The 27,904-nt window shown below is 42.0% G+C and overlaps 1 protein-coding gene across 1 annotated transcript in view; it reads left to right on the top strand.

Moving 5' to 3' along the window:
* Positions 1-27,904, top strand: part of CRIM1 (cysteine rich transmembrane BMP regulator 1) — an 882,829-nt gene that overhangs the window by 535,601 nt on the left and 319,324 nt on the right. The window contains exon 6 of the mRNA XM_030196525.1: positions 12,988-13,170. Within this exon, the coding sequence (XP_030052385.1) occupies positions 12,988-13,170 (183 nt within the window). The remainder of the gene's footprint in view (positions 1-12,987; positions 13,171-27,904) is intronic.

Here is a 27,904-nt window from a genome sequence, read left to right as displayed (position 1 = left end):
TTGTCAAGGGAGTCACCAATCTGTGGTATCTCAGTATTGCAGTTTACAGTCTTCTGTGTGTATGAATAACACTACGTCCTTGGCATCTGCAGTAGATGAATCCAGAGACTTGTGGGTTCTGACCATCTACCAGCAGGTGGAAATAGAGAGCACTGAACTAAACTGTCTTCTAGAATGATATACTCCTTGGTCAGTTAGTATATCTCTATTTCTAATAGGTGGTGGATGGTCTTTCACAAGCTCCTGGTTTCATCTTTACTACAGCTTCTCTTCTGGGTTTTCTGGTCCAGTTGAACTTGGGGGTATCTTGACCGAGTGGTGCCAGCTGTAGGGGATATATTGGTGGTGCCAGGTCCCTCCCCTATCCAGCCACTTTGGGCCCAATATTTGAGCTGGCATAGGCAGTGGTGTACCTAGGGTAGTTGACACCCGGGCTGGTCATTTTTTTAACACCCCCCTCCAAAATCCAGTACTAGGCATACTGAGAATACAAAACACTCAGGACCTATAGAGCAATTCTACCATACCATAAGCAGTAATTTCTACGAGTCACACAAGGAAAAGGAAAGCATCTTAAACACTACAGTGAGCACTAGAACATCAATTCACCTATTGTAAAATGAAACCAGACAGAATAGTACAGATCGTCGATCCTGCACAGTCAATGCCATCTGAAAGCCATGTCTTTTTCACAGATACACCCTAATCCACTATAGAATAAGTAATCATAAACTTTCTATTTAGACAAAAATTAAACTGAACCCCCAAGATGCCAGACTCTGCATACAATGCAACACCACAGAAACAGAAAATGTCCCCTAGTACTGTGCAAAATATAAATACAGGAGATGTAAATTTGAAAACACTAACAAATACCAATCACCACTTTACAAATTAACAAATAGAAATAAAACAAATATAGAAAATAAATAATACCATTTTACTGAACTAATACATTTAGCTTTCAGAGGCCAAAACCTCCTTCCAGTATAGTACAATTTTATTTTTCACAATGCTCAATGTACCATGAAGGGAGCCATCAGTGGTTACTATGCATTTTACATCAGTAAATTCCTCTCTCCTATCACAGATATTTTCTTGGAGTCCCCATGTAGGGCCTTTTCAAAACAGGCAGTGGTACTTTCAACTCTGCACTCCTGAAAAGAGTTAGGAGCTATGGTACCAGTTCTGTTCCCAAGAAGGGTCAGGGACGATATTGTATTTATTTTGTAGTGCCAAAGAAAGGGGTACTTCACTGCCCCATTCTAGACCTCAGGAAGGTAAACAAGTTTCTGAAAGTCAAGCATTTTTGCATGGAAACCTTGCATTCTGTGCTGACTTCGGTTCAGCCAGGAGAGTCTCTCATAGCTCTAGCTCTCAAAGAGGCTTACTTAAATATTCCTATTTGGCCTATTCGTCAACATTTTTTGAGGTTTGCCATTTTAGGTCAGTAATTTCAGCTCCAAGTGATGCACTTTTCCAAGGTGATAGTGCAACAAGCAATGGAGAGGGTTGAAAGTACTAACCATTTCTAACACCAGACTCCGTTCCTTTTATCTTTCTGCACCATATGCCTGGAATAGACTTCTTGGACCAGTACGACAAGCTCCATCTCTTAGCCTAGATTTGAAAAGCCCATCTTTTTGATGCTGCTTTTAACTCCTAACCCCTATCACTTGTTCAGTCCCACCTTAGTAATTCTCTTATCCCTTATTTGTCCTGTTTGTCCTAATTAGATTGTAAGTTCTGTTTAGCAGAGACTGTCTCTTCATGTTCAAGTGTACAGTGCTGCATATGTCTAGTAGCACTATAGAAATGATAAATAATAGTAGTGGTAAAGTACACAGTACAAATAGTCAAAAAGAAGCACAAAGGGCTCTCAAGAATGGCAGCTTTATTGATGACCCGACCGGGCCATATTTCGGCTTAAAACAGTGCCTGCCTCAGGGGTAAATCACGTCGGAGCTCTTCACAATGTGAATCCACTCTGAAATAAATACATGAGATAAAGCAGGATGCCAAGAAATCGCGCCAAACTAAAATACCACAAGGTGATGGTGGCCGTGGTTGCCTTTCTGAGGAAAGAAGGAATCAGAGTGTATCCATATCTGGATGACTGACTGATCAGGATATCCACAGAGCAGGAGAACCGGCAGGTCACCTCCCTTGTGATTGCTCTGCTACAGTCCCTAGGTTGTTTTATCAGTCTATCCAAGAGTCATCTTGTTTTTTCACAAACTGGAATACCTGGGGGTTCATTTCAACACTCCAGGGCAAGGGGTTTTTTTTTACCAGATCAAAGGCAAATCAAGCTTCAAGATCAGATTTGTTGCCTCTTGCGCTCCAGAAATCCCTTTGCTAGGGATTATGTGTGGGTGCTAGGCTCCGTGGTGGCAACATTGGTGAGTCACAGCTCACCTGCGTCCCTCTTCAGCAGTCTTTTTTGTGCCGATGCTTAGAGAAGAGACAGCTGAGGGGAGATATGGTAGAGGTCTGTAAATACTGAGTGGAGTTGAATGGGTAGGTATGAATGCTTGCTTACTCTTTCAAAAATACTAGAAAATTTAAAATAAACCAGAGAAATCACTTAACGTGTAATTAAACTCTGGAATTTGTTGCCAGAGAATGTGGAAAAAGCAGTTAGCTTAGCAGGGAACTCAGAAGTGGAGCAGTCCAGTTTGGGATCTCATGGCAACTTGACACAACACTAAAGTACTTAGGTTTTTCAGAAGAAGAAGAGAGTCCAGTTTAGAAGAGCTGATTGCTCTTCAGCAGCCATGGCCAGAATCAGCTCTTCTTTATGTCTTCTCCCTGGGCTGCTGATAGGCAGATGCTTCACAAGATCCTTCATCATTGAGGGTGATCATCTTCCTTCGAGTCAAGGGCTTCTCAGTCAGGGCCTATTCAGATGGAAGATCCCTCCCACTTTGGTCTTACGGCCTGGCTCTTGAGAGGTAAAATTGATAAAGTTATTTGGAGGAGGTCATTGCTGCATTGCTTCAAGCATGAAAGCACTCAACCTCTGCTACTTATGCTCAAGTCTGACAGACCTTTGAGGCCTGGTGCTCGGAGAGAGCATTGTCTCCATTCAAGTTTTCACTGCCTCATATTTTGCCTTTCATACAAGCTGGCCTTAAGAAAGGCCTTGCCTATAATTCTCTTCATCTACAAGTGGCGGCTCTTGCCCATTATCAAGGTCAAATTTCAGATTCCTCCTGGCTTCTCATCCGGATGTGGTGTGTTTCTTGAAGGGGGTTAGTCTCTTATGCCTCCCCTCACTGTCCTTTCCCTGAGTGGAACCTTAATCTGATGCTCAAGGCTCTGTAGAAAGTTGCTTTTGAGCCTTTGAGGAAAACTACCTCAAAATATCTTATTCTCAAGTCTGCCTTTCTAGTTGAGATCTCATTGGCGCAGAGAGTTTCTGAGTTACAGGCTTTGTCCTGCCGAGAACCATTCCTCTGTTTTTCTGAATCAGGGGTGACTGTTCATATAGTTCCTTCCTTTCCTTCTAGGTTTATTTAAACCAGCCTCTCTTTCTTCCTTCTTTTAAGGAGGAGGATTACAAAATGGTTTATCATTATCTACATTACCTTGATGTTTGGCGAGTCCTTCTTTAATATTTGCAGGCTTTCCACGAGTTCCGATACTTGGTTCATCTCTTGTTCTCATTTCAGGTCTGAATCGTGGTACTGCAGCTTCCAAAGCAACCACTGCTAGTTAGATTAAAAAGGCTAATGCCTCTGCTTATTTCCTGATGGACTGACAGATTCCCAGCTCGCTGCATGCACACTCTACTCAGGGAATGGCAACGTCCTGGATGAAATCTCCAGAATTTCTCTCTAAGGAAATATGTAGAGCAGTGACTTGGTTTTCTTTATATACCTTTTCCAGGCATTATCACTTGGATGTTGCTGCTCGTACAGAGTCTTCCTTTGATGCATTGGTTCATGCTGTGGCCACGTTAGCACCCCACCCTACTTAGGGACTGCTTTGCTACATCCCACAAGTTTCTGGATTCAACTGCTGCAGATGCCAAGGAAGGAAAAAGTATGTCTTACCTGATACTTTCTTGTTCTTTAATCACAGCTGAATCCAGGGTCCCACCCATTGTCAGTGCTATTCTTTTAATTCATGTTTAGTTCTCTGTTAGGGTTTTGCTATACAATTATCAAGAGTCCTACTGTGTGTTCTTCCTATCAGGAAGGGGGGGATGTTGTATACCTTATTGTTTTTCTGCTTTGTTATGAGAAATACTAACCAACCATGGAGCATACATCCTATAAGACAGTTCAGTGCTCTCTATCTCCACCTGCTGATAGATGGTCATACTAACCGACCAAGGAGCATACATCCTATAAATTTGCATGCACGACCTCCATTGAATGCATATACATTATGGAGATCCTAAAAACTCTCACTGGTTGGATGTGTCACGGGGACTGTTTTGGAAATCCCTGCTCTAGGGTCAGAAGTGATGCAGCTTGGCTCCCTTCAGAACCCTAAAACCATAGGTCCTGACTCTGCCCACCTGAGAAAGTATTATGTACTGGCCTTAGACACATTTACCATAATGCAGGAATGTGTTGTGCTCTAGCCAAAATGCATTTTGTTTCATGGAAGAGCTGCCTACCCATGTCCCTGTTACGTCACTTGTTACCATGGTTTGCTGAAATGCCATCTGTATATATGTAAGATATATATAATGCTGTACTAAGTCTAGCATTGCCCTCCCAGCCTTGATACATGATACACGATTCTGTACCGATGACTGTTATACATCGACCATATCTCCTATTCTCCTTATGTTCATCCCCCATTGTTTTCCTCTCATCCTTCCTACACCCATCTCCCTACGTTCATTCCCTTCTACACTTAATCCCTCCTAGTACTTCTTACTTATTCATTAACCACATTATTATTATGTTTTCTACAATTTGTACAATCTTCTTAAAGACCTTGTTATTTCTTTTTCTTTTTTACTTGTTACTATGTAAGCCGCATTGAGCCTGCCATGTGTGGGGAAAGCGCAGGGTACAAATGTAATAAATAAATAAATAAGACAGTTCGGTGCTCTCTATCACCACCTGCTGGTAGATGGTCGTATTAACCGACCAAGGAGCATACTTCCTATAAGATAGTTCAGTGCTCTCTATTACCACCTGCTGGTAGATGGTCATAACCCACAAGTCTCTGGATTCATCTGCTGCGATTAAAGGCAAGAAAATTATCAGGTAAGACCAGAGCCAGCTCAAGGGAAACTGGTGCCCTGAGCCAACATACTTTGGCAGCGCCCCCCCCCAATATAATATGAGGCTCTTAGGGATGGTTCTGTAAAGTAGGTGCATCTGATAGGTACATAAAATACCAACATATATTTGCATATATGCATTAAATGCCAAATACATGCCAACACACACAATCTTATAAAGTGTGTAATAGCCAGAGACAGGTCAGTTTTCCTTTGCAGTCTTGCATTTTTGAACTGTATGTTACAAACAAATAATTCCTTAAAGTTGCACACTACACAGCTTTTCTCTCCTCCTAAAGTCTGGGTATGACTGAGGTTGAAAACTAGCATTTCATCTAAACATAAACTTCAGCAAAGCAAATTTGACCATTTTGACTCAGCACAGACTTTCCCCAATCTTGACAGTCTGGTTTTCAGAGAAGCAAAAATGACCGTGCATGACATATATATGCAAACACTTGTATATACAAATATGCCTCATCCATATTCATTGTGAATATTCTGAAATCAAGAGTCAAGGTTGCTTCAGGGCAGTGGGCTGATAACTGCTCACACCAGAATAGCTTGCTCTGCATTAGCATCTGTCTGTTACAGTGGAGAAAAGTCTGGAAATTGTTTTCTTTTAATTCCAGAATGTATTAATAAAGTAGTAAAAAAGCCCCGTTTCTGATGCAAATGAAACGGGGGCTAGCAATGTTTTCTTCTGTGTGCATGTGGGAGTGTGTGTGTCCCTGCCCTCTGGCCTCTCTCCCCTCCCCCCTCTGAGTCCTTCACTGTTACAGAGCCAGCGATTGATTTTCGTGCTCTGCTGTTTTCCTCACTGACTGTGTTACAGAGAGGGCAGGCAGACACTCATAGGGAAACCGGATATCTCGCCCCCTTCACACTTCCGGCTGGAGGCTTCATAGAACGTTGGTGTGCTTTTTATATAGAGAGATATGGGAAACAATTTGCTGTACATGTTCAATGAAATCGACATTTCAAGATTATTAGAAAAATATGTACGGATCATTAGATGGTCATGTATGATATAATATGCAGCATTTAGGTACTGTGAGTCAGCAGACAGTCAGAGATCTTGCAGTGGGGCATGGTCTCAGTTATATTATTTATAACATGAATCCCAGGAAGGACCCGTTAACCTAGAGGTTTATTAGATTTCATGTCACTGCTTTTCAGCACCATGGTCAGTTCCCTTTGACTGAAGGACTGCCAGGACAGCTACCTGGAAAAGCAGTAGCACTTTGCAAGTGTTTGAAATATGCCCTTTTTTTTGAGAGTTGAGTGGTAATAAAAGAACTCTGAAATAATAATAATAAAAAAATACAGAGAGATTTTCTTACAGATACAGAATGAGCAAAACCTGTGTATTTACTATCGTTCCCCAATGTAGTGATATAATATATAGCGTTGTTGGGGCACCAGTGAATGAATGTTTGGCAGTTGCTGATAATACTGGTAACAAGCTTGCAGCAGTGTAGCTCTTCTGAATCTTGTGCCATTGCTCGGTTGGTTCATCTTTTGTCAGCTACCAACCTACTATCTACATGTTGAAAAATATCATCCAGAACATGGGGAGTGAGATGTAATTGTTTAACATAACTTTTGTAACCGGTTGTGGGGGCTAATATCCTTCTCCAATCTCTGTTGATTAACTTTGTCAGTGAGTGAACAGAACAGAATAAAGGGATTTAACCTTCATTAATTACTGTTAGAATAAATAAATAGTAGATGATGTCTCCTTGATGTTTTCATAATCTGCAATACATTGTGAATGAAAATACAATAAAACTGATTCAAACATTTCTATTCTACAGCAGAAATAGACTTCCACAGATTAATTATTGGTCCATAGTACATGAATTATTACCTTGGGGTTGTAGGAAATGAAATTGTGAGTGTCTTTAATGCTGCAAAACAAATTAGTGGAGATAAAAATTGAAATATGATTGCAAGGGGGAAAAGGAATAGTCTGTCTTGTTCTTATTGATTAAATTGCCCCTTACTATGCTATAAGTGAGTCTTTGGTAATTACTGTAAAAGTCACTAAGACTGTGGTATTAATAATGTATATAGTGGCCGTAGACATTTAAAGAGTGGTTACCTCCAGAAAACTAGAGATATAAAAATTTACTACAACTGGTATCTATCCATTGGGACTATAAAATGAGCTTTTTAAAAGAAACTATGCCCAACCTGGTCTTCAGGTAGCCGTCCAGTCAGTCTGATTTTCAGGATATGCAAAGTGATATGCATGAGGTAGATCTGCATCAGTGGGAGCAATTGTAGGTGCAGTGATGCCACATGGAAAACACCTGTTTATAACAGCATCTGGGCTTTCAGATTCCATTGTAGGATACTAACATTTATGTGCATGCAGTTATACCAGCCATAGACCTGGTGTAACTGCTATCATATAGATGCAACAGGGGCACATGTAATTGACAGCATTCTGTAAATAGCACATGTAAGTGGTCAGCTTCAGCCATGCCCTCACCCATGTAAATGCTCCCCTTGCCTTTACACACTATGTCACTTACCCACATCCTTACTTTGATACCACTTATGCATGTAGAGCTGGTGCTTTGTACACTTACACATGCACATAACACATAGATGCGGGCTCCCAGTTATAGAATTGCCCTTTTACTGTGTTTTAGCTGTTGCTGTACATTGTGAGTACATAGTGCAAGCTGTTTATCACATAGTGAAAAAGCTTATCAAGAACTGTGGGGCCAATATTCAGACCCGCGGGAGTAAGCCAGGCTAAGTCCTGCAGTCGGTGCTAAAACTGGTGACTGGCATTGCATATCCGGTTTACTTTTGCCACGTTTGACTTTGACCAGCCAAGCGAATATTCAGTGGTTAGCTGGTCAAAGTCAGACCGGCCAAGATAGGACTACCGTACATGCAGCCAACTATGGCTGCATTGGTGGATAGCTGGCTATTGTAGCATTTAACCAGCCAGATGCTGATCCTGGCCCGGGGGGGGGGGGGGGGGGGGGTAAATGCCTCATCACACTTTGTTTCATTGTTTCCAAAGTGGAGCATTTGTAACACTTATGTTTTTAGAGTCTGGACCTTGAACATTTTTGAGATTTAATTATTGACATGTGGCCCTTGATTCGAAGCAGGGGCAGACTGACCATTGGAACAATAGTCCAGTGCTCGAGGGTTCACAGCAGTAGGGGGCCAATCTCCCTAGCCTTCATCTAATGTAATCACTTTTAATAGGTGGTTAGGGCCCATAACCCTAATTGCCCAGGGGCCCAGATCACTGTCAGCTCAATCCTGTCTACCATGGTGTTTTTGGAAGACAGACAGCAATTATTCAGTGTAATTTTTGACTGGGCTTTCTTTTCTGGTGAAGAAGGTGTTGTAAATCTTTCTACCAATATTTTCTATATAAAAATGAAAATTCTAGTGGGGATGTCTCATGATACAATAAAGAGATCATCTACTACAGAACTTGGCCATCACAATGCTGATGGCTGGCAGTGTTTGTCATTTGTCATCGTAATGAATTTGAATAATGTGATGCTGTAGGCAATTCATGGGGGTACAGCAAAGAAGGCTGCACAAGAGATAGAACTGAAGAAAGAAACAAGAATGACAGAGATTGAGAATCATTGTGCTAATGGCCCTTGAAAAGTGTCTGATTTAATGGCCTGTTTCAAAGTGTTACTTTTGGTTGTAACTGTGGAGCCAGCAAGTGGGCAGTTGAACATGTGTTTCAACAGTGCCACAATTCATCAATTGTAATACAGCTGTAATATTATCCAGGCACCAATGGGTCAATCCATTGCATTGTCTTTTTCTGTACTGTGCACCATTATTTCCAAAGCGTGAGGATGACTTGTAGTCTAAACAGTAAGGGTGTAATATTGACCCATGAACAGCATGTCATAGTCAAGGTGAATGTATCATGTACTATGGGACAACCTGCAGTGATTCACCTTGTTCAAGGAATAGTTGGTTGACACTGTCATTCTTATTCAACCTATATTCTAGTGGAAAGGTTTTATTTAGAATTTGAGTCTACAGATTCTGGACCATTGTTGTAATGTTTTCATTGTACTTTTAGTTCCTTTTACACAAGGAAATGAGCTCTTGAATCACTGCCCACCTTCAAAGTGGCTAAAACTATGCATTCTCTCATGTGATGTAGAGGCATTTTAGAGCACACACTTCTCAAATGATATTAAACCCTGGTGAATCCTTGTAGTAGTGCACACTCTTGTTACCAAAGTTTTCCCTTATTGAGCAATAACACAATATTTTTCAGTCAGGGGAAAAGACCTCAGTGACTTCATAGCCTTACGTTAGGCATAAGATAAGCCTTCCATTCCAGTTCACCATCACTGGTCTACAAAAACCCCTGTTTAAATTTTATATTTCAAAAACTTAATAATGGCTAACAATTTATAACATATTAATGTTCCAGTTTTTCAGTGGCAGTGACAAATCACTTTATCACAGTCTCTAAGGGCTTCTTTTACAAAGCTGCACTAGTGATTCCCTGCATGGTAAATGAGAGGAAGCCCATAAGAATTGAATGGGCTTCTTCTCACTTGCCCACACAGGAAACAGGAATTGCTAGCATGGCTTTGTAAAAGAAGCCCTATATTCCAAAGACTTATCTTATTAAGGCTTCATTTGGCTCTACAGAGCTTTCCATTTTGCATTCGGCGGCTTCTTGAGGAGGTGAACTGCCTTGAAGAGTTAGAATCGCGCCACCCAATATCTAAAAATCAAACATTGTAAGAAATGTCTATGCTTAGGCTGGTATACCATTTGATAAAATTAACAAATATTATAATACCTACTATCTTAGTTTTCATTGCCCGCTAGTGAAAGGAAGGAAACATAGCGCCGGTTTTTTAATTATTTGTCAAAAACTGGAAATGACGTCATATTAAAAACCATGATATTAACTCCTTAAAGAAATGCTTTCCATTCAATGTTGAAATTTAATCCTGTTGGTTCTAAAGTATTAAGGGTCCAGTGGAGGAGTAGCCACATGGTTAGTGCAGCAGACTGAGGAACTGGATTCAATTCCACTGCAACTCCTTGTAACTCTGAGCAAGTCACTTAACCCTCCATTGCCCCAGGTACAAATAAGTACCTGCATATACTATATAAACCGCTTTGAATGTAGTTGCAAAAAAAAATACAGAAAGGCAGTATAATAAATTCCCATTCCCATTATTTACTAAGGTTCACTAGTGTTTTTAGCAGGTGCTAGAAATTAGCATGCACTAATGCTAGAGACGCAATATGGGTGTCTCTAGTGTTAGCACGCACTAAGAATGCTAGCGCTATAGCACAGTTTAGTAAACAGGACCCTTAGTTTGTTAATCCGACGTTGTTCTAATTAGGTTGGTGCAGGTCTTTTCCCAGATGGCAAAATGTTGAGGCATTCTAGAGGGCAAAGTTTGATTATGGGATGGAAACACAACCTACTGAGAAAGCAGGCACAAAACCTCTATGGGTTATTTTTCATTAAGTGATAATGAAAACAAGACTACTTGTGTAATTTTAGAACTGCCGTGGCCTGGTATTCAAAGCACTTACCTGAGTTGCATCACCTGCTGCCTGGATGAGTGCCGCTTACCGGCACCATGCATCAATTTTAGGGGACATTATCCAGATAATGCTACTGAAAATCATTGCAGAACTTTGGTACATGAGTGGAGCAAGGGATGAGCGAGAAATTGTACAGATAGTGGGAATATTCAGAAAAATTGCTGCCTTAAATTCTCCAGATTGTTCTCTGGATAGTGGTGCTGAATATCACTGTTATCCAGATAACTCTGGCGATCAGTGGCATACCTGGATATTCAGTGCCATATCAGATAGTTATTGCCCTTCATAGTTTATAGTTCTATTTTGATTTGCTAGACTGCTCTAGCTGCTAAAACAGTACAGAGCGGTGTACAGGCTAAAAAATTGAAATAGGAAAGGAAGTCCAATTAAAAATAGTAAAAGTGAACATTCACACCATATAGTTCAGACAGACAAGCAAGAAGAACAGTAAGGAAAGTCTCTAGCTGATTACTGCTCATGCCATCTAATCAGTCTGATCCTCCAAAAGCCTGCCTAAACAGCCAGGCCTTCAGGTCGGCCTTGAAAGTTTTAAAGGAAGGTTCACTATGAAGGGGAAGTGGGAGATTGTTCCATATATGTGGTGACAGAAGAAAGCACTATGCCTAATAGCTTCATAGTGGTCAATCCTGGGGCCAGGAAGGACAAGGCAATGGTCATTGAGAGAGAGCGAAGAGTGCAAGCAGATGAGTAAGGGATGGTGAAGCATGCTAGGTAATCCAGAAGGCCAAAGTGAAGTGCCTTAAAGGTTAAGGTCACTATTTTAAAGATTATACACTGTCAACAGGTAACCATAACTCGGAACTTGTTTAAATGCTGACCATGGAGTTTATAAATTGACCCAGTCAGTTGTCTGTATCTTATTCTCATTATGATTCTGTAATCAGGGAAGTTAAACAGCATGTCAGAGAATGGAAAGGAACAAATTATATGCAGTTAAGGATTTGATTAACAGTAAAAAGGAAAATCTTCTATAGAACACCCAAATTGGGTTAATCTGTTTTAACCAATATATATCACTATCACCCTGTCCCAGGGCCTAATCATGCTGGTGACGGCAGCAACATCTACATCTCCCAAACAAGCATGGACTAGGGACTGAGTCAGCATGTAGGCTGCCCCAAGGGGTGGGGCCTGGGAGCAGGGCACATACTGTTTAGTCCCCAGCTGGCACTTCTTCAGAGGATATTTCAGCTATAGCTGTCACTATGATCAGACCTTCTGTGGTAAAGGATGTGGAGGAGAACATGTGAAGACTATACTTGGAATTCAGGGAATCTGGGGAGTTGGTGGCTGGGGGGGGGAGTACAGATAGGGCGAGTAAAGAAACAGGGAGAGGCTGTGCAGAGATGGCAGGGGGGGGGCTGTCAAATAGACAACATTGTAATAGGACGTCTGATGAATTGGAAATAACTAAAAAAAAAAGCAACACAGGCAGAGGTAGTTCGATAAAGTAAGCTCAGCTTTATTATCTCTACAAATCATACCTTCCTGGAGTACTGACTGCACAGAATCATCACTGAATACTGTGCTCTTTGTCTGAATCAAGCCTTTGTTTTCGTTTCTCTCTCTCTCCTCTCTCTCTCTCTCTCTTAGTATGTGTTCCAGACTAGAAGAGATTTAAATACCAGACAGCAGGCCCCTTTTCAAAGAGGGGGATAGATATGACTCAGCAAAAAAAAAAAAACAGAAAAAGGGTTTGTATTAGGCTGTCAATCCTTAAATACTAGTTGTAGGCCCATGTTACCTCCTGCTGCACAAGAATACCCAACTAATCCAGGTTAATCCTGCACTTGTATAACGTAGAATACAGGACTTGTAAACATTATATTTCAATAGCAGACAAAATACCTTTGAAATGCGCATATCTGAAAAATGAACTCAAACATATTGTGACTATAAAAAAGAACCGTGAAAGCCTGGTGAGATCATAGTAAAGTCTGATTATAATAATTCCCCCTGTTGATAATGTCACATCAAGATATGTGAAAAATGTACTTCAAGCATCCATTTCATTCCCCCATAGCTGTGAGAGGAGAAGCAGTATTGATTTTTATTAAAGGAACCCCAATTATAAATTTAAATTCCACTGTCACAGGATGAAGACTGTCCCTAACTTTTATAATTTCTTTCAGAAACAAAGCCAGCCTGCATATTCAATGGCGTGGAGTACTATGACGGGGATATGTTTCGCATGGACGCCTGCCGTTTCTGCCGGTGCCAAGGTGGCGTCTCTATCTGTTTTGCCACTCGGTGTGGTGAGCTGCGCTGCGACAGGTACTACGTGCCCGAAGGAGAATGCTGTCCAGTCTGCGAAGGTAATTTGTTATTAAGTACACCGAGCTCTCACCACATTCATGTAGTCTAAGCAAACGTATGTTGTTCAGCTGGCCTTTTTCAAAACTAGCGTGCCAAGTGTAAGGTGAGAAGACTGTGGGTTTTTCCAGTCAGACAGTAAACCTGTTAGCGCTTTATGAACGTGCTTTTCTCTCCACTGGAACAGACAGTTCCTTTTGTGATGATTTTGGAGTGATGTGCCGTGCCTTTCATTTTTTTTGCTCTTTTTGTCTGCTTTGCCTCTCTGCTCTTTCTGTCTCCAACTCTCATATGTTTCCCAGACTCTTGCCTTGTGTCTGCCTAGTGTTCTATTATCTCAGTGGATGGGGTAGGGGATGACTTTTTTTTCATTTGTTTTGTTCCCCTCCCCCACCCACAAGTACATTTCTTGATTTTCTTTCTTTGTGTTTCTTGTACCTCCATTATCTGTTCTGTCCCTTTCTGTTCCCCCCCCCCCCCCCATGTCTGTCCACCGGAACCATACCTGAAGGCATTGATCTGTTTCTATGGCAATCAGTATGGAAGGTCTTTTACAGTACCCTGTGTCAGCAGTAAAAGATTCAATCTCTTGCCTCCAGTGCTGTGAAAACTCTTGCTTGAGGAGTTGCTTGCTTAATGTAGTGGTGCAGAGCTCTCAGGTGGTGATGAAAGAAGAAAACATAGCATTCAAGGATTTTTCCACTGCTGTCAATCCGTGTGCCCTTCTGTTACGCCAGAGCAGAAGGTTCGATATGTCACCCAGCCTTCTATTATATAGGTCTGAGTCATGTAAACCCCTGCAGCACTTGAGGGGGTTAATTCTGTATAGTAGGTGCTAACATTTACAAAGGCACTTGCTGAATATGTGCCTCAGTGCTATTTTATCAATACATGCATATCTCAGCATGTAGTTTGCAATTGGACATACGCATGTGTGGAGTCTGGGCAGAGCATGGGCAGGGCACAGTTGCACACATGACTTATGGAATATCATAAGTTGTGGCGTTTCTTGAACATAAGCACACACACTTAACACCAGCTCTAAGGCTAGGGTACGTGCCTGTGCATAAGTGCATATCTAACCTGTTATGCTAGTATTCTATAAAGAACAGGAGGTGCTTACGTGTATACCCTGGAGGAAAGGAGAAATAGGGGTGATATGATACAGACGGTCAAATATTTGAAAGGTATTAGTCTGCAAACAAACCTTTTCCCGGAGACAGGAAGGCCGTGGAACTAGAGAACATGAAATGAGGTTGAAGGGGGGCAGACTCAGGAAAAATGTCAGGAAGTACTTTTTCACGGAGAGAGTGGTGGATACTTGGAATGCCCTCCCACAGGAGGTGGTGGAGATGAAAATGGTAACAGAGTTCAAAAATGTGTGGGATAAACACAAAGGAATCCAGTTCAGAAGGAATGGATCCACAGAAGCTTAGCGGAGATTGGGTGGCAACACCAGGTAATTGGGAAGCAAAGCTAGTGCTGGGCAGACTTCTACGGTCTGTGCCCTGAAAATGGCAAGGACAAATCAAGGTCAGGTATACATATAAAGTAGCACATACGAGTTTGTCTTGTTGGACAGACAGGTCTTTATCTGTCGTCATCTACTATGTTACAGAATATGTGCCCATCAGGTGCGCTCTGGATGCCTATATATATTCAGCCAGCGACAGGCAGTGCAGTTAGCTGCCGCCACCGGCGCTGACCCCAGATTTTCAATGCAAGGATGTATCCAGCAACCGGCATTGAATATCCATTTTCAGTTTTGGCCGGGGCAACTTAACCGGCTAAGCGAACAGCAGTTAAAGATAGGTCTGTTATTTAAGTGGCCTATCTGAACCGCCCAGCTTATCCAGTTTAGCACTGAATATTCACATTTAGCCGGCTAAGTCACGTGACATAGCTGGTTAGTGGCTAGTCGGCTGAGCATTAATATTCAGTGGAGATAACCAGGTAAGCGCTATTTAACCGTCCAGGAGCCATTCCTGGATGGTTAAATAGCGCCGAATATTGGACCCAGAGCAGTTATTTATTGTATGCTATTATATCCCATCTTTTATATTCATACCCAGGATGACTTGAAACATTACATAGGAGCAACAATACAATTTTCAGTCAATATCTCATTTCATGTTTTTAATACTTAATTATATCTAAGGTTCTAGAGAAGGAAGTATATAAACAGTTGTTACAGTTCTGTGAACATACTAATGTGTTACATGCACGGCAGTAGGGTTTCTGACCACTATTCCACTTCCACTTTCTAACAAACAGTTCCTTAAAATGGGAAACAGTCTCTGGTAAACAAAGATACATACTGTATGGCCAGATGTGTCAACATATTTTATACATAAAGCGATAGCAATTAGGGATGTGCACAGGGCAAAACCTTTCATTTTGGTTTCAGTTGATTTGATCTTTATCTCTGATTTTCTGACTTTTTTAAAGTTCATTTTGCCTCCCCCTCCCCCACCCCATGATAAGAATCAATAGAAAAACACATTTGAAGATAATTGTTCCAAATTGACTTTAAATATACTTCCAAGAGAATTCCTGTTTTTTTCCCAATGCTCCATCCGTTTTCACTCTGGAACATCAGCTCACATTACTATTATTATTATTATTATTTAACGTTTGTTATGCCGCAGATCACTGCTGTAGTCTGTGCACCTCAGTGGTGTACAATCCGAAATATGAACAACCAGCATAAAATGAGCAAAATAAACAGGAGTTATAGCAAGCCACACAAGGACAGGAAAGTTGTAGCACAGCAATCAAACTAAAATAGAGTGAGGAAGATGGTCCAACACACTGAGTGAAAACAGTGGGAGAAGCAGGGTAGCCTCAGGCTAAAACTCAAAATGAAAAGAAAAAGGCAGAACATAGAGAAATCATCTCCTCATGCAGACAAATGAAGACATTCTGCTTACATTTCTACATGATAACCCCATGGAATTGGGAGCACAGCCTGAATGCTGCTGAGTCAGAGAGAGCTCTGTGATTAGAAGCTATCACTGGGGTGGGGTTATAACATCATAGAGCTCTGTCCATGCAGTTCTATAAATTGGCGCCTCAGTTTAGGTGCCCTGGTGCCTTGCACTTAGCACCAATTCTGTAATGGAATTTTAGTGCCGTGTCTGTTATAAAATACTAGCTTATATCAGCATTGACCCGTGTTTAGGCACACCTTTTGATCTATGTCAATCATAGGTATAAGTTGGCACGCCTAGATGCACCAAGTGACATGTATGGTTTATAGTATTCTATAATCTACACGTATAACTGAGAGACACACCCATGGCCCGCCCATGTACATGCCCCTTTGCAGTTTGACACTATTCCCCCGATAATCAAAATACCCATAAGCTATGCGGCTTTCCGCTGAATATCATAGGTTAGCGGCTAGCCGGTTATATAGGCCGATTTCTGCCCCTCTTTAGCAGCTATATTTGGCCGCATGAATAGGTGGGATATCTTTGGCTGGTTTAAATATAACCAACTAAGTCTGAATATCGACATAGCCGGTTATGTTCAAACCGGCCAAAACATAACCGGATATTCAGTGCCAATTGCCAGAAACAGCCCCGCATTGAATATCCGAGTTTAGCACTGACTGCGGGAGTTAGCTGAATATCGGCCCCTATCGCACTTAGGCGCTACCTTATAGAAGAGCGCCTAGCGCACATAAGCGCTTAACTGTCAACTAATGGCTCTTTTGTTGTGCATAAGTGCCACCAACCTCTAGTTGCTACTTTATGGAATTGCCCTGATTATCTTAAAGTAAGCTGAGTCCATTATGAAACCTAATTTATTCATTTCTTTTTATTTTTTTATTTTTATTTGCTGCACTTGTATCCCACATTTTCCCACCTATTTGCAGGCTCAATGTGGCTTACAAAATGTTATAGCAACATGTACACATTATAGGATAAGAATTTCAGAATATAGATACAGATGGGTACATAGAATATCATAGCAATCATATTAACGGAATAATAATTTTACAATTATTACAAATAAGAGTGCATAAGTAAATCATATTGGATTGGAAGTGGGTTGAAAGATCAACATAACATAACATAATGATATCAGGACAAGATATAATATTCAGTCGTGAGGATGTAATTAGGATGAACAGATAGGAGGGTTCCTTAATAGTTGTGATTGGAATAATTAGGAAATCAGATCGTTATGGGGAATCTTTATTGTATGCCTTTATGAATAAGTATGTCTTTAATAACTTTTGGAAGGTTATCAGGTCGTGTGTTGTTTTTATGGCGATCGGTAATTCATTCCATAGTTGCGTGCAGGTGTATGAGAAACTGGATGTATGTACAGACTTGTATTTTAAGTCTTAACTGGATAATTTAGAATCACACAACTATAAAAAAAATAATTACAAAATATATATATGTGTGTGTGTATGTATATCTATATCTATCTATAGATAGATAGATAGATAGATAGATAGATAAGCAGGACCAGCCCAAATAGACAAGACTAAGCAGTTGCCTAGGGTGGTAGCTTCTGGGGGACAGCAAAGAGTAGCTGCTGTTAAAGCAAGAGAGCAGATAGTAACAACCATATAAACTCATAGAACCATCAGCACATATTGTAGCCTGTGTTTTTATAAGATGTTTGTGAGCCTTGAAATCTGAGCTGGCTCAGAAAAATACAAATTAAAGCTTTTGAAGTAGGCTGAATTAGAGCTATCTCGGGGAAATGGACAAAACAGTAAACTGAATGTAATCTTTGATATGTCACCTATCCTTCAGTAGCATATGTCCTATATAGACGTATCAAATAGAAACAAAACAAAACATAGAAAAGAAAATAAGATGATACCTTTTTTTATTGGGCTAACAACAAATTTTTTGATTAGCTTTCGCAGAACCCTTCTTCTTCGTATCAGTAATAAGCAAATGTTGATAAATAACAGTATATGTAAATGAAACACTTATATGGTGATTCACTTATTTATACTGTTTCACTTATATATACTGTTGTTTATCAACATTTGCTTATTTCTGATCTGTAGAAGAAGGGTATCTTCAAAAGCTAATAAAAAAGATGTATTAATTTAGTCCAATAAAAAGGTATCATCTTATTTTCTTTTCTATGTTTTGTTTTATTTCTACTTATTACCTTTAAAAGTGGACTAACATGGCTACCACGTCACTCATAGAGGTATCGGAAAGAGCAATAGGGCACTGAATATAAACTGATTATTCCAACTAGCTAAAAGTGAACACATGAGTATCAGTGAGATCCATGAGTAGTGATACTGTGAATCTAATTACCTGTGCCTTTTCCCAGTCATATTTTGCATTAGCAGCACGTGTTTCATAAGCGAAATAAGTCACTCTAGCCTTGGCATTTGCAGGGATTATTTTACTTTTGCTAGATGACAGTTATCCTTCGAATTCATGCCTCACATATCAGCTCAGGCATGCCGTAATCTTACAGAAATGCAGGGCCCCTTGTGTATTATTCCATAACTATTTCATTACCAAGGCTGTAAGAACTCTATTCACACTGTTCTGGCAGCAGTGACATTTTGTTAGGATAGGTATAACTTGTCTTTTGAAAGTTTTAGTAATAAAAACAATAATAACAAAAAAAGATCACCCCCCCCCCCCCAGTCAGCATTGGATTTAAACACCAGCCATGGCATTTAAATATATACCCAGTGGTGTGCTGGAGTGGGCTCTCACGGGCTTGCGAGAGCCATTTGTTAAGTTTTTAAGAATTTTGGGAGCCGGTTGTTAAAGTAGGCCTCCCCATGAATACTTTAACAACTGACTCCCAAAATGTGGGCTTGGGCCCCCTCCTGAATTCTCTTTTACTTTGCTGGCAGTGATGCTGGCCCCACCAGCCAAGTAAGTAAAATTGCTGCTGCTCCCTGACTCTGAGCATCAGGCTGGGACTTTTCATGCAAGCACAAGAAGGTTCCATCTTGCTGCTCAGAGCCAGAAACAAGCAGCAGAGAATGGTGGCAGTCCACTTATTGGCTGGTAGGGCTCGACAAAGGTATGCCTAGTGTGCCCACATAAGGGAGGGGAGAGAGAGGCATGTACTTCCCTCCCCACAAAAAATTTCAGGGCCGGCTATGCCCGGAGAGAGAGCCCGTTGTTAAAAATTTACCAGCACACCCCTGTATATACCCAAGGAGATCACGTGATGCCATGTGCCGGAGTAGCTGCTGTTGAGCAATGCTCCCGCTCCTGACTACCCTAATCCCCCTATAGCACCAAATTGTTGACCACCTTCAGCACAACCTACACAGTGGTAGATACTGTAATGCTTTTCCTGCGGGGTAGTCAGTACTTCAGCAGTCTTTGGCGGCTAAAGGGCTCCGAAAGGGAAGCGATCAGCCCTGTCTGTCTGAGTCCAAAATGGCGAACCTGCCCAGCCTGATGGAATCTTCATCCAGCTCGGCATGTACTGTGGAAATCGTAATGGAAGTTAAAGCCGCATTGGAGACCACAATCTCTCAACAGTTTAAAGTGATTGCAGATAAAATAGATTCTGTATCGGAAAATATGGCATGAATTTGGGGCAGTACAGCAGAGAGTGGATGCTTTGGAGTCCTCCATGCATGTGCTAGATGTGGCCTCGTAACTTGCGGATAAGTGCATTGCTCAGCTGGAAAGCAAATTGGATTATCTAGAGAATCGGCATAGATGCAACAATTTGTAGTTTGTTTGCTTACCGGAATCAATCATGAAGCGGACTTGAGAGGATTTCTGGAAACCTGGTTGGGCTCCTTATTGCAGCTTCAAAGCCATGCAGGACCCCTGCGTATTAGTGGGCCCATGTCCTGGGGCCTAGGTGTGAGGCAAATGCACAACCCAGAGCAGTGATCAAAAAACTATTGAATTTTTGCCATAAACAAGAAATTCTGCAAGCGCTGAGAGCGGGGAAGACGCTTTCTTATGAGGAATTCTGAATCCTCAGTTTTCAAGACTACTCTGCTTTGGTGTCGGCAAAGAGAAAAGCGTTTAACCCTATTTGTAAATCTTTATTTGAGAAAAAGATACATTTTGCACTGGTTTATCCAGCGCACTTGCGCATCGACCATGAGGGCAAGCAACGCTACATGGACATTGTGAAGGAAACGCAGGACTTCTTGACCTGAGTAGTGGAAAGCCAGGCCAGCTCTTAGAATGATTTTGCTGAATGACTGTCTGGAGGAATGAAATGGAGAGGGTTTTTTTTCCCCTTTCCTCTATTTTAGTTAGAGACCTTCTGCTGCCATCATGTGGCCCGGCGGTTTTTAAACAATGAGACTCTGGTGTGCAGGGCTACAGGCCTGCAGAAACAATGGACATTACTATTGGGGGGAGGGGGTGGTGAAGTGGGTAATCGACGCTTTCTTTTCTTTCTCATTTTTGCTACTCCTGCATCCTTCATCGACATGGTAATGAAGGGTGTCAGCGGATTTTTCTTGTTTGTTTGGGGGGGGGGGGGGTTTGGCGGTGTGGAGCCTTTTGTTTTGGTAGGACTATGATCTGCATGTGTTTTTTTTAAATTATTTATCATTTTGAGTCTGGGTTTGATTTTGGGAATTGTGGACTTTGACGGGATGCTGGATGATATTCAAAGCAGTAGGGGGCTTATTAGGTAGATACATTTGTTAAGGGGAGAGGTAGTCAAGGGACATTCTTTGGTGACCGGCTTCCTTAGGGGGAGCACTGGGAAGTTTGGAAGCATGATGCTTTTTCTGTTGGTAGGGTTTCTAATGCTGTTGGGATTTGGTTTTAGTACTGGAATGGGGCAGATGGGATGGGTATTTAGTGATGAGAAATGAGATTGGGATGGGGAGGGATAGGAGGGGGGTTTGTATGGAGGTAATGTGTGGATGGGAGGCGTGCGTGATAAGGGGGATGGTATGCTGGGTCAATTCCCCTTATCTAGTAGGGTTAACATGCTTGAATGGCAATGTCAATGCCCAGAAATAATATAATGCTGAATATTTTTTCTTGGAATGTGGGAGGGATCTCCTTTCCTATAAAGAGATCAAAAACTTTACAGGCTTTGCAACGCCGGCGGGCAGATAAGGTGTTTCTTCAAGAGACCCCACCTTTCAGCCCCGGAACAAGAAAAACTGCAACGATGGTGGTTAGGTACCATTTATGGGGCTCCAGCAGTGGGCAAAAAAGCAAGGGTAGTCATTCTCATCCAGAAAGGTTTCTCCTGCTTCCTGCATAAATTAATAGTTGATGAAACTAGCAGATTTATCACTGTACATATCACTCTGGATGCTCAACAATTTGTTTTTTTGTAATGTTTATGGCCCTAACATTTATGATAGTAAATTCATACATATTTTGATAAGCCCCTAACCCCATTTATGGGCATTCCAATTATCTTAGGGGGGGGATTTTAATATGGTGGCTGATCCCATGTTGGACCGCTCTGGGCGGGGAGGGGAGACCAGCGTCCCAAGCCTCAAAGGTGATCCCTCTTCTTTGTAACTTACTAGACCTCTTAGATGTGTGGAGAATCCTGCACCCCCAGGAGTGAGATTATACTCACCTATCCAGGACACATTCCTCGCAGTCTCGTATTAATTAATATTATTAATATCTATTAATATCTTGTGGCCTATTTGGGAAAGTGGAGTTAGTGGAGATAGGACAGTACGAAATATCGGATCATGCCATGATCTGGGTGAAGTTACATGCAGGGGGCGTGGATCAGGCTGGAATGCAGTGGAAATTTCCCTTGGAACTGTATCATGATACTTCGTTCCAGGAATTTCTGTTAACCAAATGGAGCGACTATCAGACCTGTAATCAAATTCATGAACAGGATCCAATCTTGTATTGGGAGGCTGCCAAGACAGTACTGCAAGGGGAGGTCATTAGCTACTGTAACCATAAACGTAAGGCCAGGGATAGGGAGATTTTGTGACTAGAAAGGCAGGTACGCTCTGAGAGGAGGCATTTTGGATCCCATCCTACACAGGAAAATAAGATCCAGTTATTTAGCACTCAAATGCAATTGAATGAATTTCTACGCCGGAGGGCGCAAAAATCAGAGCAGTATTTTAAGTATCAACTTTATAAATTTGGGAATAAGGTGGGTGCATTGCTTGCCCGAATGACTCAGTCGTGGGAAGGGCATCGCAAGATCTTGGAAATGAGGGGAGCAGATGGGCGGGTGATTCGGTCTGAGAACGAGGTCTGCAATTTGTTTAAGACCTTTTGTGAGAGGCTCTATTTGCGGCCCCAGGATCTGGGACTTGAGACAGATGCATAATTGGATAATATCGATCTCCCGTGGATATCAGCAGCTGACCGTACCCTTCAGAATGCTGCTAATATTTCTGAAGAGGTTGAGTGGGTGATTCAGCAGAGTTTGTTGGGAAAAGCACCAGGTCCTGATGGGCTGCGGACTGAATTTTACAGGCTTCTGTAGGGGGGGGGGGGATTGCCTCCACCCTTGTGGGGGTATTCAACACTACAATAGCTAGCCAGTCTCTACCCGCTAGTCTTTCAGTGGCTCAGATTATAGTTATCCCAAAACCAGGGAGAGATGCGGAACTCCTAGAATCTTATCATCCAATCTCTTTACTGTGTGTAGAGGCCAAAATGCTGGTAAAAATATTAGCTACGAGGTTGGCCTGAATACTCCCCTCTGTACTGTTAGATTCGCAGGTCGAATTTGTTAAGTGGCAATATGCGGTCAACAATACAGGAGCAGAATGAGGAAGAACATCCAAGATGGCAATTTAAGGCAGACGCACCTACAGTCACTCCTCTGAAAGTTCCAACGCAGTTTTCTCAGAGTGTCTCCCAGCCCGTGGTGTGCGATGGACAAGCGGAGAGCGAAGGTTAGGGAGCTTCCCTCGACTCCCAGTACAGTTCCAGCGATGAGGCAGACGACGCTGGATTCTTTTGGAGCCTCTGCGGTCCCTCTGAAGACTTTCAGGGGAATTTTCAAAAGAGAAGGGCACCCATCTTCCGACACAAATCGGGAGATGGGCGTCCTTCTCTCAGGTCACCCAAATCGGCATAATCGAAAGCCAATTTTGGGCGCCCTCAATTGCTTCCCGTTGCGGGGACAACCAAAGTTCCCGGGGGCTTGTCGGAGGCGTAGCGAAGGCGGGACTTGGGCGTGCCTAACAGATGGGCATCCTCAAACGATAATGGAAAAAAGAAGGGCGTCCCTCACGAACACTTGGCCGACTTTACTTGGTCCTTTTTTTTTTTTACGAACAAGCCACAAAAATGTGCCCTAAATGACCAGATGACCACCGGAGGGAATCAGGGATGACCTCCCCTGACTCCCCCAGTGGTCACTAACCACCTCCCCCCCCCCCAAAAAAAAGACAACTTTTGTCTTTTTTTTTTTTTAGAGTATGGGTGAAGGATGTCCTTCGCTATGCCTCTGTCTAGCAGTTGAGGACGTCCAAAATGTGGATGTTTCTGTGAGAAGGATGTCTATGCCTTTGCTATGCCTCTGACATCCCCTTTATTTATTTGGATTTCAGATCACAAGTAGCAGCAGTGGGATTTAAACTGGCCACCTCTGGATTGCAAGACCAGTGCTCTAACCACTAGGCCACTCCTACACTCCACTCTTCTCCCTTGAAATTTGGCTGTCCCGGTGGGGGGGGGGCAGTATGCAGGTCCCTGGGGGGGAGGTATGTGTGTCAGCTAAGGCATAACGAAGGCATGGACGTCCTTCTTTCAAACAATTTGGACGTCCTGAACTGCCCCCCCCCCCCCACAGGGAAGGCCAAATTTCAAGGGAGTGGAATGGAGAGGAGTGGAGGAGTGGCCTAGTGGTTAGAGTACTGGTCCTGCAATCCAGAGGTGGTCTGCTCAAATCCCACTGCTGCTACTTGTGATCCAAAATCCAAATAAATAAAGGGGGCATCAGAGGCATAGCAAAGGCATGGACATCCTTCTCACAGGAACATCCACATTTTGGACATCCTCAACTGCCGTTGCAGGGACGGAAGCATAGCAAAGGACATTCTTCACCCATACTCTTTAAAAAAAAAAAAAAGACATCCCTGATGAGCACTTGGACATTTTCACCTGGACTTGTGCTTTTCTAAGGTTGTAGATGGCTATTATACATGCAGCTTGTCTACATGTATGAAGCCGTCTTTGGCATGCACAGAGCAGCCACACATAACGCTTGGCTGCTCTGCACTGGCTTCCCCTCCTTAGGAAGCAGACAATCTAAAAGTGAGTCTGTACGTTTTTCTACTGGACTGTTGTGATCGGTATGTCAGGGGATAATCACTAAGATTCTAAAGTTTTCAATGGCAAAATGCGTTCGTAGTAAAGTAATTAGCACTTGTGCAGTCAAGTAGGTAGCTCCAGTTTACAAGTAACGCATGCGAGTTAGACTTGTGCCAAATGCGGGTTAGACTCGTGCCAAATGCGGGTTAGACTCGTGCCAAACAGATTTAACAAGTGACAAGTGTGTGCTTATAAGACTTATCAAGTGGCAAGTATGTGCTTCAAGACTACCGCCGTATAGGTTTAAAAATGCATGCGAGGACCAATCACAGTACATATTATAGAATTCTGAAACATCCCTCGTCAAAAGACACTTGACTCACCTCAGAAACTGTGAATGGACAAAACTTCTTTCTTAAGTGCACGCCATCAGAATAGAACTAGCACCACCGCTGAGTAATCAAATCTGAGTAAGTGGAGATGGCTGCTAGATATACTGTCAATCTAATGTATTCGCTGGCGTTATGAAATAACGGAAGAACGGGAGTACGTACCACATGATAAGCAATGTAATTGTAGTGCTGTACCAATAGGGGCAGTATGGAGATAGACATTATACAGCTGCATATAGTCACTTAAAAAAACTTTTATAAACGAAGTTTAAATGGCTGTTTTTGAGAATTGTTCCTGGCAAAAAAATAAATACCTGTAGATGTGTGTATCTATGTGGCTGCTTTTTCAAAAAAAAGTGACTGCTTCCAGATAAGCATATGTATATCTATTATTTTCAAAACATACATATTTTCTTCATACATGGAGCAAATATACACACGAGTAAAATAAATAAAACAATGACCTGTCTTCCACTGAGAATGAAGTAGACATTTCTTCCAGTAAAAAATGAATACATGAATGCCTCCATGATCTGGTAATACTAGAAATAGTCAACCTTGAAGATCTGAAATTTTTTGTGTTGAAACAAATTACAAAAAAATGGAGAGAAGGTGATATTGACAATCTTTTATTACAAGAGGAACAGCGATTAATCTTTACGCTCAACACAGTCATTCCCAATGGTCTCAACATTAACCTAGATCTGATGGGGTTACTTTAAAGAATTCAGATAGCAAACAACTTAAAGCATATATAAGTTATCTCCAAATCAAGGTTTACAAAGGCTCGCTCTCGGTTTTAGTGCGCACTAACCATGTGGATGCCCATAATATTCTGCTTGCACACCTTTGTGTAAAGGAATCCTGTGCAGAAGGAAGGGATCCTCAGGAGCTTAGCCTAGAATGGGTGGCAGAGCTGGTGGTTGGGAGGTGGGGCTAGTGCTGGGCAGACTTATACGGTCTGTGCCGGGGCTGGTGGTTGGGCGGCGGGGATACTGCTGGGCAGACTTATACGGTCTGTGCCAGAGCCGGTGGTGGGAGGCAGGGATAGTGCTGGGCAGACTTATACCGTCTGTGCCAGAGCTGGTGGTGGGAGGCGGGACTGGTAGTTGGGAGGCGAGGATAGTGCTGGGCAGACTTATACAGTCTTTGTCAGAGCTGGTGGTGGGAGGCGGGGTTGGGGTTGGGAGGTGGGGATAGGGCTGGCCATACTTATACGGTCTGTGCCCTGAAGAGGACAGTACAAATAAAAAAGTAGCACATATGAATTTATCTTCTTGGGCAGACTGGATGGACCATGCAGGTCTTTTTCTGCCGTCATCTACTATGTTACTATGTTTTGTAAACAGGGCCCCTAATTGATTATATAATAAATTTTTAAAATGTGTGATTATATTGTTTTATTTTAATTTTCTCATATAATTTTTGATAGAAAAATTTATTAAGGCTTGGATCTTTATTGAAGGTGAAATATAAAGGCTTTGAAGTAACTTGGGTTTTTTTTTACTAGTGAATAAATAAAATAAATAATAATTTTATCTGTAGCAAGGCCCATAGGAATAAAATGGGTCCTGTGGCAAATAACTTGCAGTAACCATTAGTAAAGACCCCCCTAAGTGAGATTCTAAAATTGTGGCTGCAGCAGTCTCACAACACTGACGCAGCATAGCAGATGGGGGCAGGAGCAACTCGGGATGCTACTGCCCCAGACACCACTAGATCACCAGGGCCTTTACAAGGTAGGCCCAGGGAGGAGGGTAGTGGTGGGCAAACCGGGGTTTCTGTCAAGGGGGTGGGGGGAGGCTGGCCTGCAGCAGTAGCGGTGGGGGGAGGAGTGACAACTTTGGTTATGGTTCTGCTTCTGGCTGAAACCGAGCCAGAGAATTCAGCTGTGGATTCAGTTTCGGCCTGTAAAGTCAACATGTAAAACAATGTTCCATTATATCTGTCCCTATTCTTTGCCTAAATATCAGAGCTACGCAGTTACAATACCTGAAAGCTGCTAAAATTTAGATTCTTTTCCAGGATTGTTATAAGTGAGTATGTACAGACCATAGAAATCTCCTGTACGACTCTATATTTTTCCTTGACTTTGACTGGCTTTAAAGCACTAGTCCCACAAATAAGCCACTTACCCAAGTCTTCAACTGTCCACACCTACCATTCTGTCCAGAGTTTATGCATGCTCTGCTCTCGATCCTCATTCGTAAAAGAGCCTTGTTATGTGTCCCCATGAGGGCTGCATTTTTGGAAAAGACTTCAGAACTATATGATCTTTCATAGGGGTCTGATTGATGGTTAATTTATTGGTAATTCCCTCGGATGGCTTCCATTTTCTCTTGATGGCTGTGTGGAATACTGCTGCAAATATTTTCTTACTCGAAGTAGTATTATGCAATTGCTCAAATGTCCATTCACCCTAGACATGATAGATTATTCCTTTCATCATTTTCCTGGGTCTCCTTTCATTTCTGTGCATCATACCTAAAACACTTTGCATCCCGTGTTTTGACATTTTACAGTAAAGTTGTATTCTTTGTATTAAGGTCACACCTGCTGTTTGTGAACATCGTTATAGCCGACTCCACATGCTAAGTGCTTTGTGCAAAAATTCCATAGGTTACATGTGTTTGATGCTTACGTGAAGCTCACCCTAAGAGGATTACTCTTACATTTTGATTCATGATAGTGGAAACAGCTGTGTAAAATGCTAAGCAGTTATGTCTCTTCAGAAATGGGTAGGCAGCCCCCAGTCCTCATGGATACCGGTCTGCTCATTCTTTCAGGATACCCCTAATGAAAATTCACGCATTTTTGTGCATGCTGCTTCAGTTGTATTCTTGTCTATTTCATTCTTGTTCCTGAACGGACTGGAGCCCATGAGGATCAGAAGTTGCCTATATCTGTTTAGAAATGAAATAAAAATCAGAACAAAAATGGGATATGAATTATCTGAAATGAATTTTTTTTCTAATTTGCAATGTTTATTTATTTTCCAAATGGAACAGCTCAACATCATACAAATATCATTCAGAAAAACATAGTCCAAACTGATCCACATCTTCCCAAATTTTTCTCACTCCTCCATCCCAGTCCTTCTCTTATATCACTGATGAATAAGGCATCCATTTAAGTCCTGTGTG

This window comes from Microcaecilia unicolor, chromosome 3 (genome assembly GCF_901765095.1).
Source record: "Microcaecilia unicolor chromosome 3, aMicUni1.1, whole genome shotgun sequence".
NCBI classification, from domain to species: Eukaryota; Metazoa; Chordata; class Amphibia; order Gymnophiona; family Siphonopidae; genus Microcaecilia; species Microcaecilia unicolor.
Note: the sequence above shows the minus strand (reverse complement) of the source record. Positions and strands in the feature narration are given on the sequence as shown.